The following is a 12,680-nucleotide window of genomic DNA, read 5'->3' as shown; positions in this document are numbered from 1 at the left end:
CCAATTCCCCCTGTCAAAAGATTTGCCTAATAACCAGGTGCATGTTTGACCTGGAGGTGATTTAGTGAAGTGTGTTGTACAGCTGGATCAGCATTTTGCATCAGAGGTCTGCACGGGGATCTGGTGTTCACAAACTATTCAAATACCATGGCTGTGGACTGCATGAAAAGCCAAACTGCTTCAGATTGAAGTGCCACTGCCCTAAAGCGTACAAACCTGCTCTGTTGCAAACTGCTTTCCATTTTATTGTTCCATTTAATTTATTTATGTTAATAAAGTGGGTTGGCTGTTAACTCCTCAGTGGAAACACCTCTAGGATTAACCATTCTACAGTGCTGTGGTTTCCAAGATCCATTCCAATCAAATCCTAGCTTAGGCTGAGTGTCAATGGACTAATTTAGGACTTCATTGGAACAAAGTAGTGGACTGGCACAGACCTCAAGGCAGAGGCGTGGGTCCGATTTGTATGACCTGCTTCTGACCCGGACCTGCTACTACAGAACCCGACCCTAACCTCAACCTGCTGCAGCACCATGTTCTTACCCATGACCCAACCCAACCCGATCCGAACCCGCAAGCATTTGTCCTTTACCTACTGCCTGCGTCGACTGACTCTCATGCTCTCACATTCACACACAGATATCTCTACCATTCTCCACTAATTGAGTTTAGGCTATATGGCATGGTAGCTTTCTCTAGTGGCCTGGATATATTTTAACATTTGTAACACATTAACTGTCTCTACTTACTTTACTATAAAATACCTGTCTCTTCCTTTCCTGCCACCAGTTGAAAGGGAGTTACACCTGTGCTTTCGCATAGTTGATGTACCACTTTTGTTGCTGTCGTACACAAAAACATGATGACAGGTTTTACAAACAACAAATCCAGTCACATGTTCATTATTTTCATTTGCTATGATTCCAAAAGAATTCCACACTTCTGATGTACCTCTCAAACTATTATCCACTACATATTAACCGTGTGCTATCTTTTGTTTCACCTCATCCACATATATTTTTTATTTCACCAAGCAGACATGTTAAAAGGATCTTGCGACAAGCGGCAATACAAACCGAGAACACTGCTTAGTAGTCAGCTGACTCCTCCCTAATCACCTTCTGTTTTAGTGCAGGTACATTTACCTTCTAATACGTTAATTGGGAAAGGGTTACAGACGAGTATGCTGAAAGGACAGAAAACATTTTTGGTAATCCAGATTCAGACCATTTTTATTACCTGAACCGCAAACAATGAAAAAGTTCACATTCCGACCCGAACCCAATCTGCTTTGCGGGTACCTGGCCCAATGCAGGACTCTACCTCAAGTGCCAGAGTTCGGAACCTCTGACACCCCATTAAAGGGTGGCAGTATTTAGATCTGTGATTGATTTGATGAGTGGTCCTAACTTGTGCCTAATTGAACCCATTGCAGTACAGGACCTAGCTCCAACCATACCCTACATTTTGAATTGAGCTTCCTAGAACCTTGTTTCAACAGGTCTTTAATTCTTATTTTTTTTTTATTCAGTAGTTAACACCCTGAAACCATGTGATTGCCATGTGAATTCATGTGCAATTTTCTAAAAGTGATTTTCGCACATTATTTAGGCAGAAAAGGGTAAAAAAAAAAAAAAAAAAAAAAAAAAGCCACAACAAATTAGTCCCCTGAATAACATCTCTCTACAGGAAATAAAGTGATGTGTGTTCTAATTCTGAGTTTCCTGTTATCACGAAAAACAGCATAAACCCCATAGGTAGAGCAATTGCTGGGTAGTAAAATCTGCTAATTATAAACTGTAGTACATAGTATAGTATTGTTTTATGTGATGTGGATTAAGAATCTAGCACGGGGTGGGATGTACCAGCATTTGCCAAAAATCAGACTGTGAATTGTAATTGTAGTTCTAAGACACTGACTACAGTCCTCCCTCTATTTCATGATTCCACAGTTCACTAATTTGATTAAATCATGGTTATGCTGACAGGAAATTGTACAAGTACAATAATTTGCTTTAAAGAGCTCTTCACTAATCCATTATTTTCAGTATTTCATGTTTTTTATGTGTAAGATATCGCTGTACCTGCCGACTTTTTGAATGAGATGAAATTGGTACTTGGCATCTCAGTTGTTGGCTTCAGCAGATGCTTTCCACCAAAGTTGAAAATACAGATATGCTGTTTGAACCCGTGCTTTCGTTTTGTCATTTTTAATAGTCCTTGGAATTAAAGAAAGAAGCTTGTGTGGAGGGTTTTGTCATTCTTTTAAAGGCAAGTCTCATTTCTTAGGTTCTGTTTTTATATTTTCTATAAGAGGCTACACGGCCCTTTACAGGCTTGTAAAACCTTAGATGTATTGTTTTATGGAAACCAAATCCACCCTAAGGTGTTGTTTAAGACTTAACCCTTTCAGAATCGAAATGTGTTTTTGTTTTAGTTTGTCTCTAATTGACTTTTCGCATGTGGTAAACCCATCCAACTTGGCTAGCCAAGTGGCCGGGGATTGTGGATGACGTGCAGAGCAGCTGCAGAGCCCAGCGCTGGGCTGGAGGGACTTTTCTGCCTGAGGGAGATAAAACCAGGCTGATGTAAAAGGCCATTGCCTGGGGAATGGGGAGTGGAGACTGCACTGGAAGAGCACCTTTCACAGGAGACACCAGGGAGGTTATTAGGATAAATTGCAATTAACTCTTATACTTTTTATTTACAAGGAAAGAAGCTGATGGTTCCTTGACTCGTTTTAAAAGGCCATATTAAATTTGTGTCACATTTTAAAATAAATGGCCACCGTATGATTTCCAATGGAATAGCCAGACATTTTGGAATTTTCTTTGTGCCTGTATAACTAGAATAACTGCTAAACAATAAATGCAAAATAATTGAAATGATACGGTCGTTGCTACTATAAGTGAAAGCCGTTCTTTCCTAATGCATGCCTCGCTGGTTTTGGCAGAAGCCTTTTCTGTAGAAAGAATCCTTTTAATGAGCCTGAAAACTGACAAGCATTTCCATCTGAAAAGAAATGTGAGGATTACACGGTGGGGAGAGTTTAGTACGACATGCAAAACAAGATCTGATCGACTTAAAAACATCAAATCGTGACTACAGAATTTAAGACCGGAGAGTATGGATGGATTTAATGGCTTTGAAGTCCTGTCCTACACCTTTGTAATTCTATTCAAATCTTTCTCTTCAGATTAATCCTTCGACCTTAACTTAGCCCCCATTCTGTTGCCTTAGAAAGCAAACACAATATATAACACACAAACATGTTTTATCAGGTAAACAACTTTTAATTACGCACATTTGACAAAAGATAAACTGCTTCTTTCACATGTTAAAAGATACCAGTTTACATTCATTTTTCTTAATATGTTTGTTATAATTTAACCTACCTGTTTTAACTTGACAATAATTTAGTATAGCAAAGAATGACACACAAAGTAGTTTTTATACATATAGAGTATTTCACAAATAGTCCAGTCAGATAGGAGAGGGGGAGGGTATAGGAGATTGTGGTTTAACCTTTGAAATTGGCGGCCGGACATTTCAAACCACAAGTGTATTCACGCTGATGAGAAAATGATGCTGCTATGTTGTTGCAAGGGTATGTTGTCGTGTCTTTATTTTCAACGGCAAGTCAACAGAATGAAAAAAATTGCAAACTAAAACGTATTCTCTCAAAAAGAGACAAACAGTTATGGTCTTGCATCTTAATACCCAATTGGAGCAACAGACTGCAACCGTAGCTCAGCAGAACTAAACTGTACATAAAAGTCTTGAAGATTCAAGATGGAAATTTGTGTCAATATAAATTTTGTTTGTGAGCTAGTTTAGACACCACAGCTAAAACTGGTGTGGTTGGGACTGCTTAAGACCTGAGATCAGAGTCTCTAATGAAATCACTTGACTGTGAAACATGGGATGATGAGGCACCAAGACAATAAACCACTCATTCTAAAACGGTTGCTTAATAAGAGACAGGAGTGATATTGAGCATTTGTGTAAGGGTTTCCATTATTGCACTGTTCTGAGATACTGGTCTTGGTCCTCCTGATAAAATGCAACACAATCCGATTGCACAAATATGATTTAAAAAAAAAAAAAGATCCATCATTAGGTTACTAAAGATCCCATGTAAAGAACCCAGACACGTAGTGAAGCATTGCTTCATCATGTATACACCAGTACTGTGTGACTGAGATCTGACCACAGTGCATTACCACACATGCACTGCACATTCCCTTCACTATTATTCATTTGATGTTGTTATTATTTATTTCTTAGCAGACGCCCTTATCCAGGGCGACTTACAGTTGTTACAAGATATCACATTATTTTTACATACAATTACATTATTTTTTACTCATTATTTTTACATACAATTACCCATTTATACAGTTGGGTTTTTACTGGAGCAATCTAGGTGAAGTACCTTGCTCAAGGGTACAGCAGCAGTGTCGTCCCCCCCACCTGGGATTGAACCCACGACCCTCTGGTCAAGAGTCCAGAGCCCTAACCACTACTCCACACTACGGCCCAAGAAAGCATCAGTCACAGTAAACACTGAATGAATTGCTTTTTTCCCCTCCCCAAAGAGGGAAAGACATGTTTACCTCATTCCCAGCTGCTTTGCAGAGACAGCCCCTGAATGCATATTGGCTTGCAGTAAAGCTTGGAATACTCCAGAGGTATATTGGTTCAAAAGCTGTTCTATAGAACAGTTTGGCCAAATAACACTGTACACACATGCACCTGCCATAACACTGCCAATAGTGTACAAGGGCACCATGGGCAGTCAAAACCGCATTCAATAGGGCAAGTCTACAAGGTGTTGTTCTAGATGTCAACATAACCAGTTATTTGTGGATGCGGAAACACCTGCCAATTGAGCATCTACTATCAGTACTAACTTGCAACAGGGAGATGCATCTTTTATAAGTTACAGAATGAATTAAATTGTGTTAATGTTCCCATTTACACTACATAGCACAGGTGTTTCTAATTGTTTACAAGAGCTGCTCAGTGGTAGTGTCTGGGTGTGTTGTGGAAAACTTGTTGAGTTCCACTCACACACTCCTCCAAGCCCTGCCCAAAAATAATTTTGGCAAGGCTTTGTTTTCTATTCTCAGTGGCAGGTAAATAACATTCACATAGATGGAGCAAGGCAGGGAATTTGAATGGAAAATGACCCGTAGTCCTATAACTTGTTGGTGCTGATCAGTTTCGCAGACATTTTCAGTTCTCAGTAAAAACTGATTCAGCAGCTACTAACTGATTACTGCAGCCCACGCCACAGCAACATCTGTCACCTGGTTTTGTGAGAATATTTCTGAGTAAACTCATTTTAATGTGTGGTTTCTGCATGTGTTATTACCTTTTCAAGGAATGTTGTGCCTAGAATCATTTTACTTCCATTAAACTAAGTTGAGTTATTTCAGAAACTGAGTTTTGTTTTTATTTTATTTTTTTGGTGGTTGAGAAAAAACTTCTATTTTGTCTCTGTTCTTGGTGAACAGGTGTCTACTTCACAGAGAGCCACATACTCATGACTACTAATGCACAGTAGTATGAATAGATCTTCAACTACACAATCAGGAGGGTCTGTAGGACAAAAGCCTGTTTTTTGTAAAATATATTATAACAACAACAAATTAAAACTTGGCTTTTTTTCAAAATTTTGTTTTGCATCAAGTGCTATAACAGAGTTTGATGGTGTTGTGTATAACCTACTGCTACATACAGAAGTAGGAGCTTGTTATTGGTTTTTAGAGCAGGCTTTTAGCAAGTGGTTGGTGGAGTTCTTCTTTCTGATCAGTTAACTATTAAGGAAGATAGACCCCAAGGAATTTAAGATTAATCCAGAATACAGTGTAATAAATGTTCTGTGAATCTGAAAAATTAATATTTTTTATTTTACTTCTACAAACAAACATATCCTTATTCCGAATAACCAGATCCTCAATTATAGTTGAACTTTAAACATACGAACCACACGAGAAAAAAACTCATTTTCTTGGAATGTTTAAATTACACAATAGTCACCTTATTTGCATGTGTGTACAAACCTCAGTTGCCTGAAATATCAGAAGTATGACTGCTTGCTTACTCACTTGATTTTTACAGTATGAAGTCTCCTTTTGTTCAGAGAAAAAGGATGAGCGCTTATTATAATGTTTGTATATTTTTGCGGATCCTTCCTATCTAGCCAGTGTTGTGAAGATTTGTGGCATCCTACTGCTATTTCAAAAATGGAGTGTATTTTAACGCTTTCTAAGAGGGAATGGTGAATGAACTTAAAGGGGTGGTCCTGTGCCCTTTTAAAAATACTTTTTACTTATTTAAGTTTTTTTTCCTGTGAACCAGTGCTGGAAATATGAGCTACAGTATGTTGACATTTCTTAAAGATGGGTTTGGTGTAAAGGTATGGTTTTTGCCTCTTGAACTATACCGTAGCTTGGCTGCAGGAGCATGTCATAGTGTGAGACAAAAAGGTTTCAATGAGTCATATAGTCATGGGAGTGTAGGTTCGCATCCTGACAGTGCCGGTCTTCAGTGGGGATTCTGGAGGGAGCATAGCAGTGGCCTTGGCGCTCCTGTGGGTTAGGGAGGCAAAACCATAAGGTACTGTTTCTCCTCGTCGTCATGGGATCGGAGGACATCCACTGAACCTTCAGTTTCCTTGATCTGTGTGCAGTGAGGGGAAAAATAAAAAGAGGAGCACATTCTAAATTGGGAAGAACATCGGGTAAAATGATTAGGCACTAAATAAAAATAAAAATGTCTCAATGAGGATCAAGTCTGTGTTCAGAGAACTCAATTTGATCTAGAATTTTATAACTTTCTTTTTAGTATTACAAAAAGTACCACCATATTTCCTTGTGCTCTGTACATTTTAGGGATATCAACCAACTATAAACATCAAGACCTGCTTATGAAAAAACAACAGCAGCAGCAAAAAAACAAATAAAACCCCACAAAAAGACTACTGTTCTAAGCCTACTTGGATTGATGCTGAGAGCATTGCAAATACCAGAATCTAGCAAGGTACTTCTGGGCATACTTAACATGGCTAGATGAAAGGATTTGTCAGAACGTAGATCCATAATTCAAAAGAACAGGAAAGCTGTGTTCTATATATGGCAGTATCAACAGGATGTATTTTTCTGATTTTTAAACATTAGCTTTAAAAGGTGCTCCATGCATGGGAATACAGTAACTGTTAAACTACGTCCTTTTATAAATTGTGTTTCAATGCTGAAAGGCACAGGTTGAGATGTAGACTACCTCCTTATGCTTTTTTTTCAAACATCGCAAATGTGTGCATACCAGTATCTTAAAAAATGAAACCGTGTGACATTTTTAAATGTGTTCATTTTTATTAGGTACTATTTTATGGTCATGTTCTATGAAGGGATGCATCCCGGTTTTAATAGAAGGCTTTTCTGAAATTGAATTCTATCCAGGTTATATAAGATAATTATTTATTATGGCAACCTTACCTCGTGTTGTCATCTGACAGAACTTCTTCTGATGTATTTAGAACTTGGCTGTGATGTTCTAGAACTGGATATTTATCATGTTTCCGTATCCTATTACATGGCACAGCAGCACTGAATTTATGTACTACGATTATCAAAATGGTAGATTTAAAATTAAAAATAATAATGTATTTAGGGAATTAATAGGTGGTTAAATAAAAAGGAACACTGGGTGAAAATGGAAGTGAATTAATATAGACTTAACAGGTGGCTGTATTTAGATCTGCCGCTGTTTAGATCATTAAAATAGACACTGATGTGTTTGTTTAAAGGCTGCCCGAGCTTCAGGTTTAATCGCTTTCAATACATCCTTAAACCAGACCTCGGTCGCTTTGAAACAGGGTTTCATCATCTTGGACGACAGAAGAAAGGAAGATTTTCTTTACTCGAAACAAATCTGCTTTTTGTTTGACACACTGCTGCTCTGTTATATTAGAGGACAAAGCTGTAATTGTTACTCCATGAGTGATAAAGTCGGTGGTCTAACTGTAAGAGTTCAGTGGCAAATGCAGTCTAGAACACCTCCAGCAGTTCACATTAAAATCAGCAAATCAATTTTTGGGGTAGTCTTTTAAATGTCAGGTGTTTCCTTGTTTGGTTATCTTTTAAGATATTTTGAGCAACTGTACTCTTCCTTTTCTGATCCAAATCAACCTCTATCTTGTAAAGTTGGGTTATTCCAGAGGTGCAATTTGATTGGGTATCTTGCTTTTTACATTAGTTACCCATGTTTATGCATTTTATTATATTGGTACAGATTTCATAACCCACAGCTACACTTTACCTATATATAATATATGGGAAATTTCAGATTAAATGGCTGGTCTGTAGTACTATACAAAACCTCAAACCATAAAAAATGTGAACTAGTAGTATTTTTAAATTGAGCATAATAAGGACATTGTTATGCCCATCAGAACCATTATGCACTACCCTTAATGTACAGACGTGCTCAAATTTGTTGGTACCCTTACAGCTCATTGAAATAATGCTTCATTCCTCCTGAAAAGTGATGAAATTAAAAGCTATTTTATCATGTATACTTGCATGCCTTTGGTATGTCATGGAATAAAGCAAAGAAGCTGTGAAAAGAGATGAATTATTGCTTATTCTACAAAGATATTCTAAAATGGCCTGGACACATTTGTTGGTACCCCTTAGAAAAGATAATAAATAATTGGATTATAGTGATATTTCAAACTAATTAGTTTCTTTAATTAGTATCACACATGTCTCCAATCTTGAAATCAGTCATTCAGCCTATTTAAATGGAGAAAAGTAGTCACTGTGCTGTTTGGTATCATTGTGTGCACCACACTGAACATGGACCTGAGAAAGCAAAGGAGAGAGTTTTCTGAGGAGATCAGAAAGAAAATAATAGACAAGCATGGTAAAGGTAAAGGCTACAAGACCATGTCCAAGCAGCTTGATGTTCCTGTGACAACAGTTGCAAATATTATTAAGAAGTTTAAGGTCCATAGAACTGTAGCCAACCTCCCTGGACGCGGCCGCAAGAGGAAAATCGACCCCAGATTGAACAGAAGGATAGTGCGAATGGTAGAAAAAGAACCAAGGATAACTGCCAAAGAGATACAAGCTGAACTCCAAGGTGAAGGTACGTCGGTTTCTGATTGCACCATCCGTCGCTTTTTGAGCGAAAGTGGGCTCCATGGAAGAAGACCCAGGAGGACTCCACTTTTGAAAGAAAAACATAAAAAAGCCAGACTGGAATTTGCTAAAATGCATATTGACAAGCCACAATCCTTCTGGGAGAATGTCCTTTGGAAAGATGAGTCAAAACTGGAGCTTTTTGGCAAGTCACATCAGCTCTATGTTCACAGACGAAAAAATGAAGCTTTCAAAGAAAAGAACACCATACCTACAGTGAAACATGGAGGAGGCTCGGTTATGTTTTGGGGCTGCTTTGCTGCGCCTGGCACAGGGTGCCTTGAATCTGTGCAGGGCACAATGAAATCTCAAGACTATCAAGGCATTCTGGAGCGAAACGTACTGCCCAGTGTCAGAAAGCTCTGTCTCAGTCGCAGGTCATGGGTCCTCCAACAGGATAATGACCCAAAACACACAGCTAAAAGCACCCAAGAATGGATAAGAACAAAACATTGGACTATTCTGATGAGTCCTGATCTGAATCCTATCGAACATCTATGGAAAGAGCTGAAACTTGCAGTCTGGAGAAGGCACCCATCAAACCTGAGACAGCTGGAGCAGTTTGCTCAGGAAGAGTGGGCCAAACTACCTGTTAACAGGTGCAGAAGTCTCATTGAGTGCTACAGAAAACGTTCGATTGCAGTGATTGCCTCTAAAGGTTGTGCAACAAAATATTAGGTTAGCGGTCCCATCATTTTTGTCCATGCCATTTTCATTTGTTTTATTATTTACAATATTATGTTGAATAAAAAATCAAAAGCAAAGTCTGATTTCTATTAAATATGGAATAAACAATGGTGGATGCCAATTATTTTTGTCAGGTTCAAGTTATTTCAGAGAAAATTGTGCATTCTTTGTTTTTTGTGGAGGGGTACCAACAAATTTGAGCACGTCTGTACTTCTGAAAATACAACAAACTCTGCAATTAACCAGACTGTAATTCCGTAAACGTTAGGTATGAGAGAATCCCAATGTCTTCCATAAAGCTAGCACACTTTTGCAAAGTCCTGCTTGACTACACTTGCAGAAGCTGTTTGTGAAAGTACCTGAACCCGTTTCCTATGCATTTAACTGTACAAGTTTAAATTGGGTTCATATTTGTTTCCAATACTAACGATGCTGCAAAAACAGATCTCAAGAGGTAAGGAATGCATGGTTGTGTCATGTGCATTCTGGATGTGAGCTTGAAATGACCCAAAAGGTGCTGTTACCCACCCGGTTATACCCATTTCTAGTAAAATGTAATAGTTTGGAGATGAATTCATTGTTGAGGTGCATTGATCACAAATAAGCACAGTGACTACCAGCGCAAATTAAATGTTGGTATCACGACCACCACAGGGTATTAATGTAAAACTGGTCCTAGTCGAGCAATGTCTTCGGATTGTCTGCAGTTTGGGTGGGGCTGACCTGAGAGTAGTCTTGAATGGGGAGCTGGATACAAGAAGGCAGTTCGCTGTAGCTGATTGCTGCTGGGACACCAGTCAAGTGGTTAACAACAGCTTGACATTTCCTGTCAAGCTGTTGTGAAATATTTGAGAAGTTTCATTAGGTGTTTTTTAACCAACCGAAACCTGTAGCAAAAAAGCTTTCAGCAATTTATTAAATCAACAGACAAAGCAAACAACAGCAAGTATGGGTTCATGTTGCAATGCATAAAGACACTGTAACTCACAGTTTGAGTTCATCTGATTAAGTCTGACACAAATATCAGTAAAATCACTGGAAGCCTTTTCGCAAAGCTTCTGCTGCATCTCCAGTTGGATCCTCAGTCTGTAGACTGACCCCCAGTTAGGTCTATTGATTTCCTCACCAGAAAGAGAATCTTACAAGGAAGAGCCATTGGTATTGCAGAGCAGCCGTTGTTTCAATGGCTCCCATAAGACTTCTGATCTGAAGGCTTTAAGTATATTTTAAACTGATTAGACAAGTGGGGCCAGTCTACTGGGAGGCTATATTGAGCAACCTGACGAAGAGATACTGACTTAAAAATATCTAGCTATTGATTTATGACAAACTGTTCAGTGCAAATTTCTTTTTGAGTGCCCACTCTATTTTGGAAAACCATGCGGTCTATGTTCAGTCTGCTTCCAAAAACAAAGCAAGTTTTGTTTGTGTCAATTTGACTCAGCCAACATTACATGTTGGTCAGGTATATTAAGTTGTTCTAAACAATGTTGGATCTAAATACTGCCATGGTTTGCATAATATAAATAGTAACAAACCTGAGCTTTTCCTTAAATGTACTGAATAGAGCTTGCTTTCTACAAAGCCCCCTTCTGTTTAATGAAGACAGTATTTAGGTCCACCACTATTTAGATTAATGAAATAGACCCTTTTCTGTTGAAATTCATAACAGACATTAAAAAGTAAAAATTTACGTTGATATCTTAACAGGAAAGGGAAAAATCTTATGTGAAATTCATGTGTCACAGGAGAAAAGCACAGCTTTTGGCGTCTAACTAGGTATTTAGATGTAAATGGCCTAACTAGGTGTTTCAAGTTTAATTTGAACACTATTTAAAATGCTTTTTTTTACCAGTTGTGTTTATCCAGTCCCATTCTTATACATCTCACACTTTGTTTCCTAAACTAACCTTACTAAGGTGGGATAAGGGTTTCTTTTCCTTTTTTAAATTCTCATCCCTGTTAAAACAAAGTGAAGTGGCTTTTTCTTCAGGCCTGTCTTGATCCTAAGGGGTAAAAAGTGGCTCCACATGTTGTTTATATTGCGTTGTTTTGTTTGTTTATTTTTCAGATTTTGAATTGGAGTTGTTTTAACCAAGAAGGCATGTCATTTATAATTCTGTTGTAATCGTTTGCACTAATTTACTACAGGAAAGCACAATAAAATGAAAAAAAAATGTATTACAGCATCACTGTCCACCATCGCCTTTCTGAATGTGAGCGAGTGAAATTATAATATCTGTTGTTATCGATGAATGAAGGATTGATATATTCCAGTAAGAAGTCAACTTTACTTACACCCTTGAAGGAGGACTACAGACACTTTATTATAAAAAGGTGTTCCACAACTTTTTTCACAATTAAAATCCTAACCTGTAACAACCTGTCATAATGGTTTTTGAAGTAAAAAAAAATATTAACTATCTCTGTGTGTCATTTTTATTCTCCTAACTGTGCTGTGTACATTTTCATAACTTGCAGTGCTTGGGGCATCAGTATTCACACTCATTCTTACCCAGACTTAGAGGCTTCATCAGAACTAGATGGTAGACGTCCACGAACACTGTAATACACGGGCCCTTTCATCAGGACCTGTACCTATATCGGGTTGGCCTACTGTTTGCCTGGGTCATAGCCTTGTTGGTATGTGGCGCAGACTCAACAAGCTGCTGGAACATGTCTACATTAATATTTCATGCAATTGGTGACTAGAAGTGGAATGTGATGACAAAATGCATCATTCAAGGTCGTCCCAAATGTGCTGATTTGGATTGAGATCTGTGG

At 38.2% G+C, this 12,680-nt stretch overlaps 1 protein-coding gene across 2 annotated transcripts in view; it reads left to right on the top strand.

Annotated features, from left to right (window-relative positions):
* tbc1d16 (TBC1 domain family, member 16) overlaps window positions 1-12,321 on the top strand; it is a 66,828-nt gene extending 54,507 nt beyond the window's left edge. For both annotated transcript variants that reach the window (XM_034041069.3, XM_034041068.3), the window contains exon 13: window positions 11,968-12,321. In XM_034041069.3, coding sequence (XP_033896960.2) covers window positions 11,968-11,990 — 23 coding nt within the window. In that variant the 3' untranslated portion in view covers window positions 11,991-12,321. The remainder of the gene's footprint in view (window positions 1-11,967) is intronic.
* Window positions 12,322-12,680: the final 359 nt, after the last annotated feature.

The sequence above is a fragment of the Acipenser ruthenus genome, chromosome 19 (assembly GCF_902713425.1).
Source record: "Acipenser ruthenus chromosome 19, fAciRut3.2 maternal haplotype, whole genome shotgun sequence".
In the NCBI taxonomy this organism is placed as follows: Eukaryota; Metazoa; Chordata; class Actinopteri; order Acipenseriformes; family Acipenseridae; genus Acipenser; species Acipenser ruthenus.
This window is presented reverse-complemented; position numbering and strand designations above follow the sequence as displayed.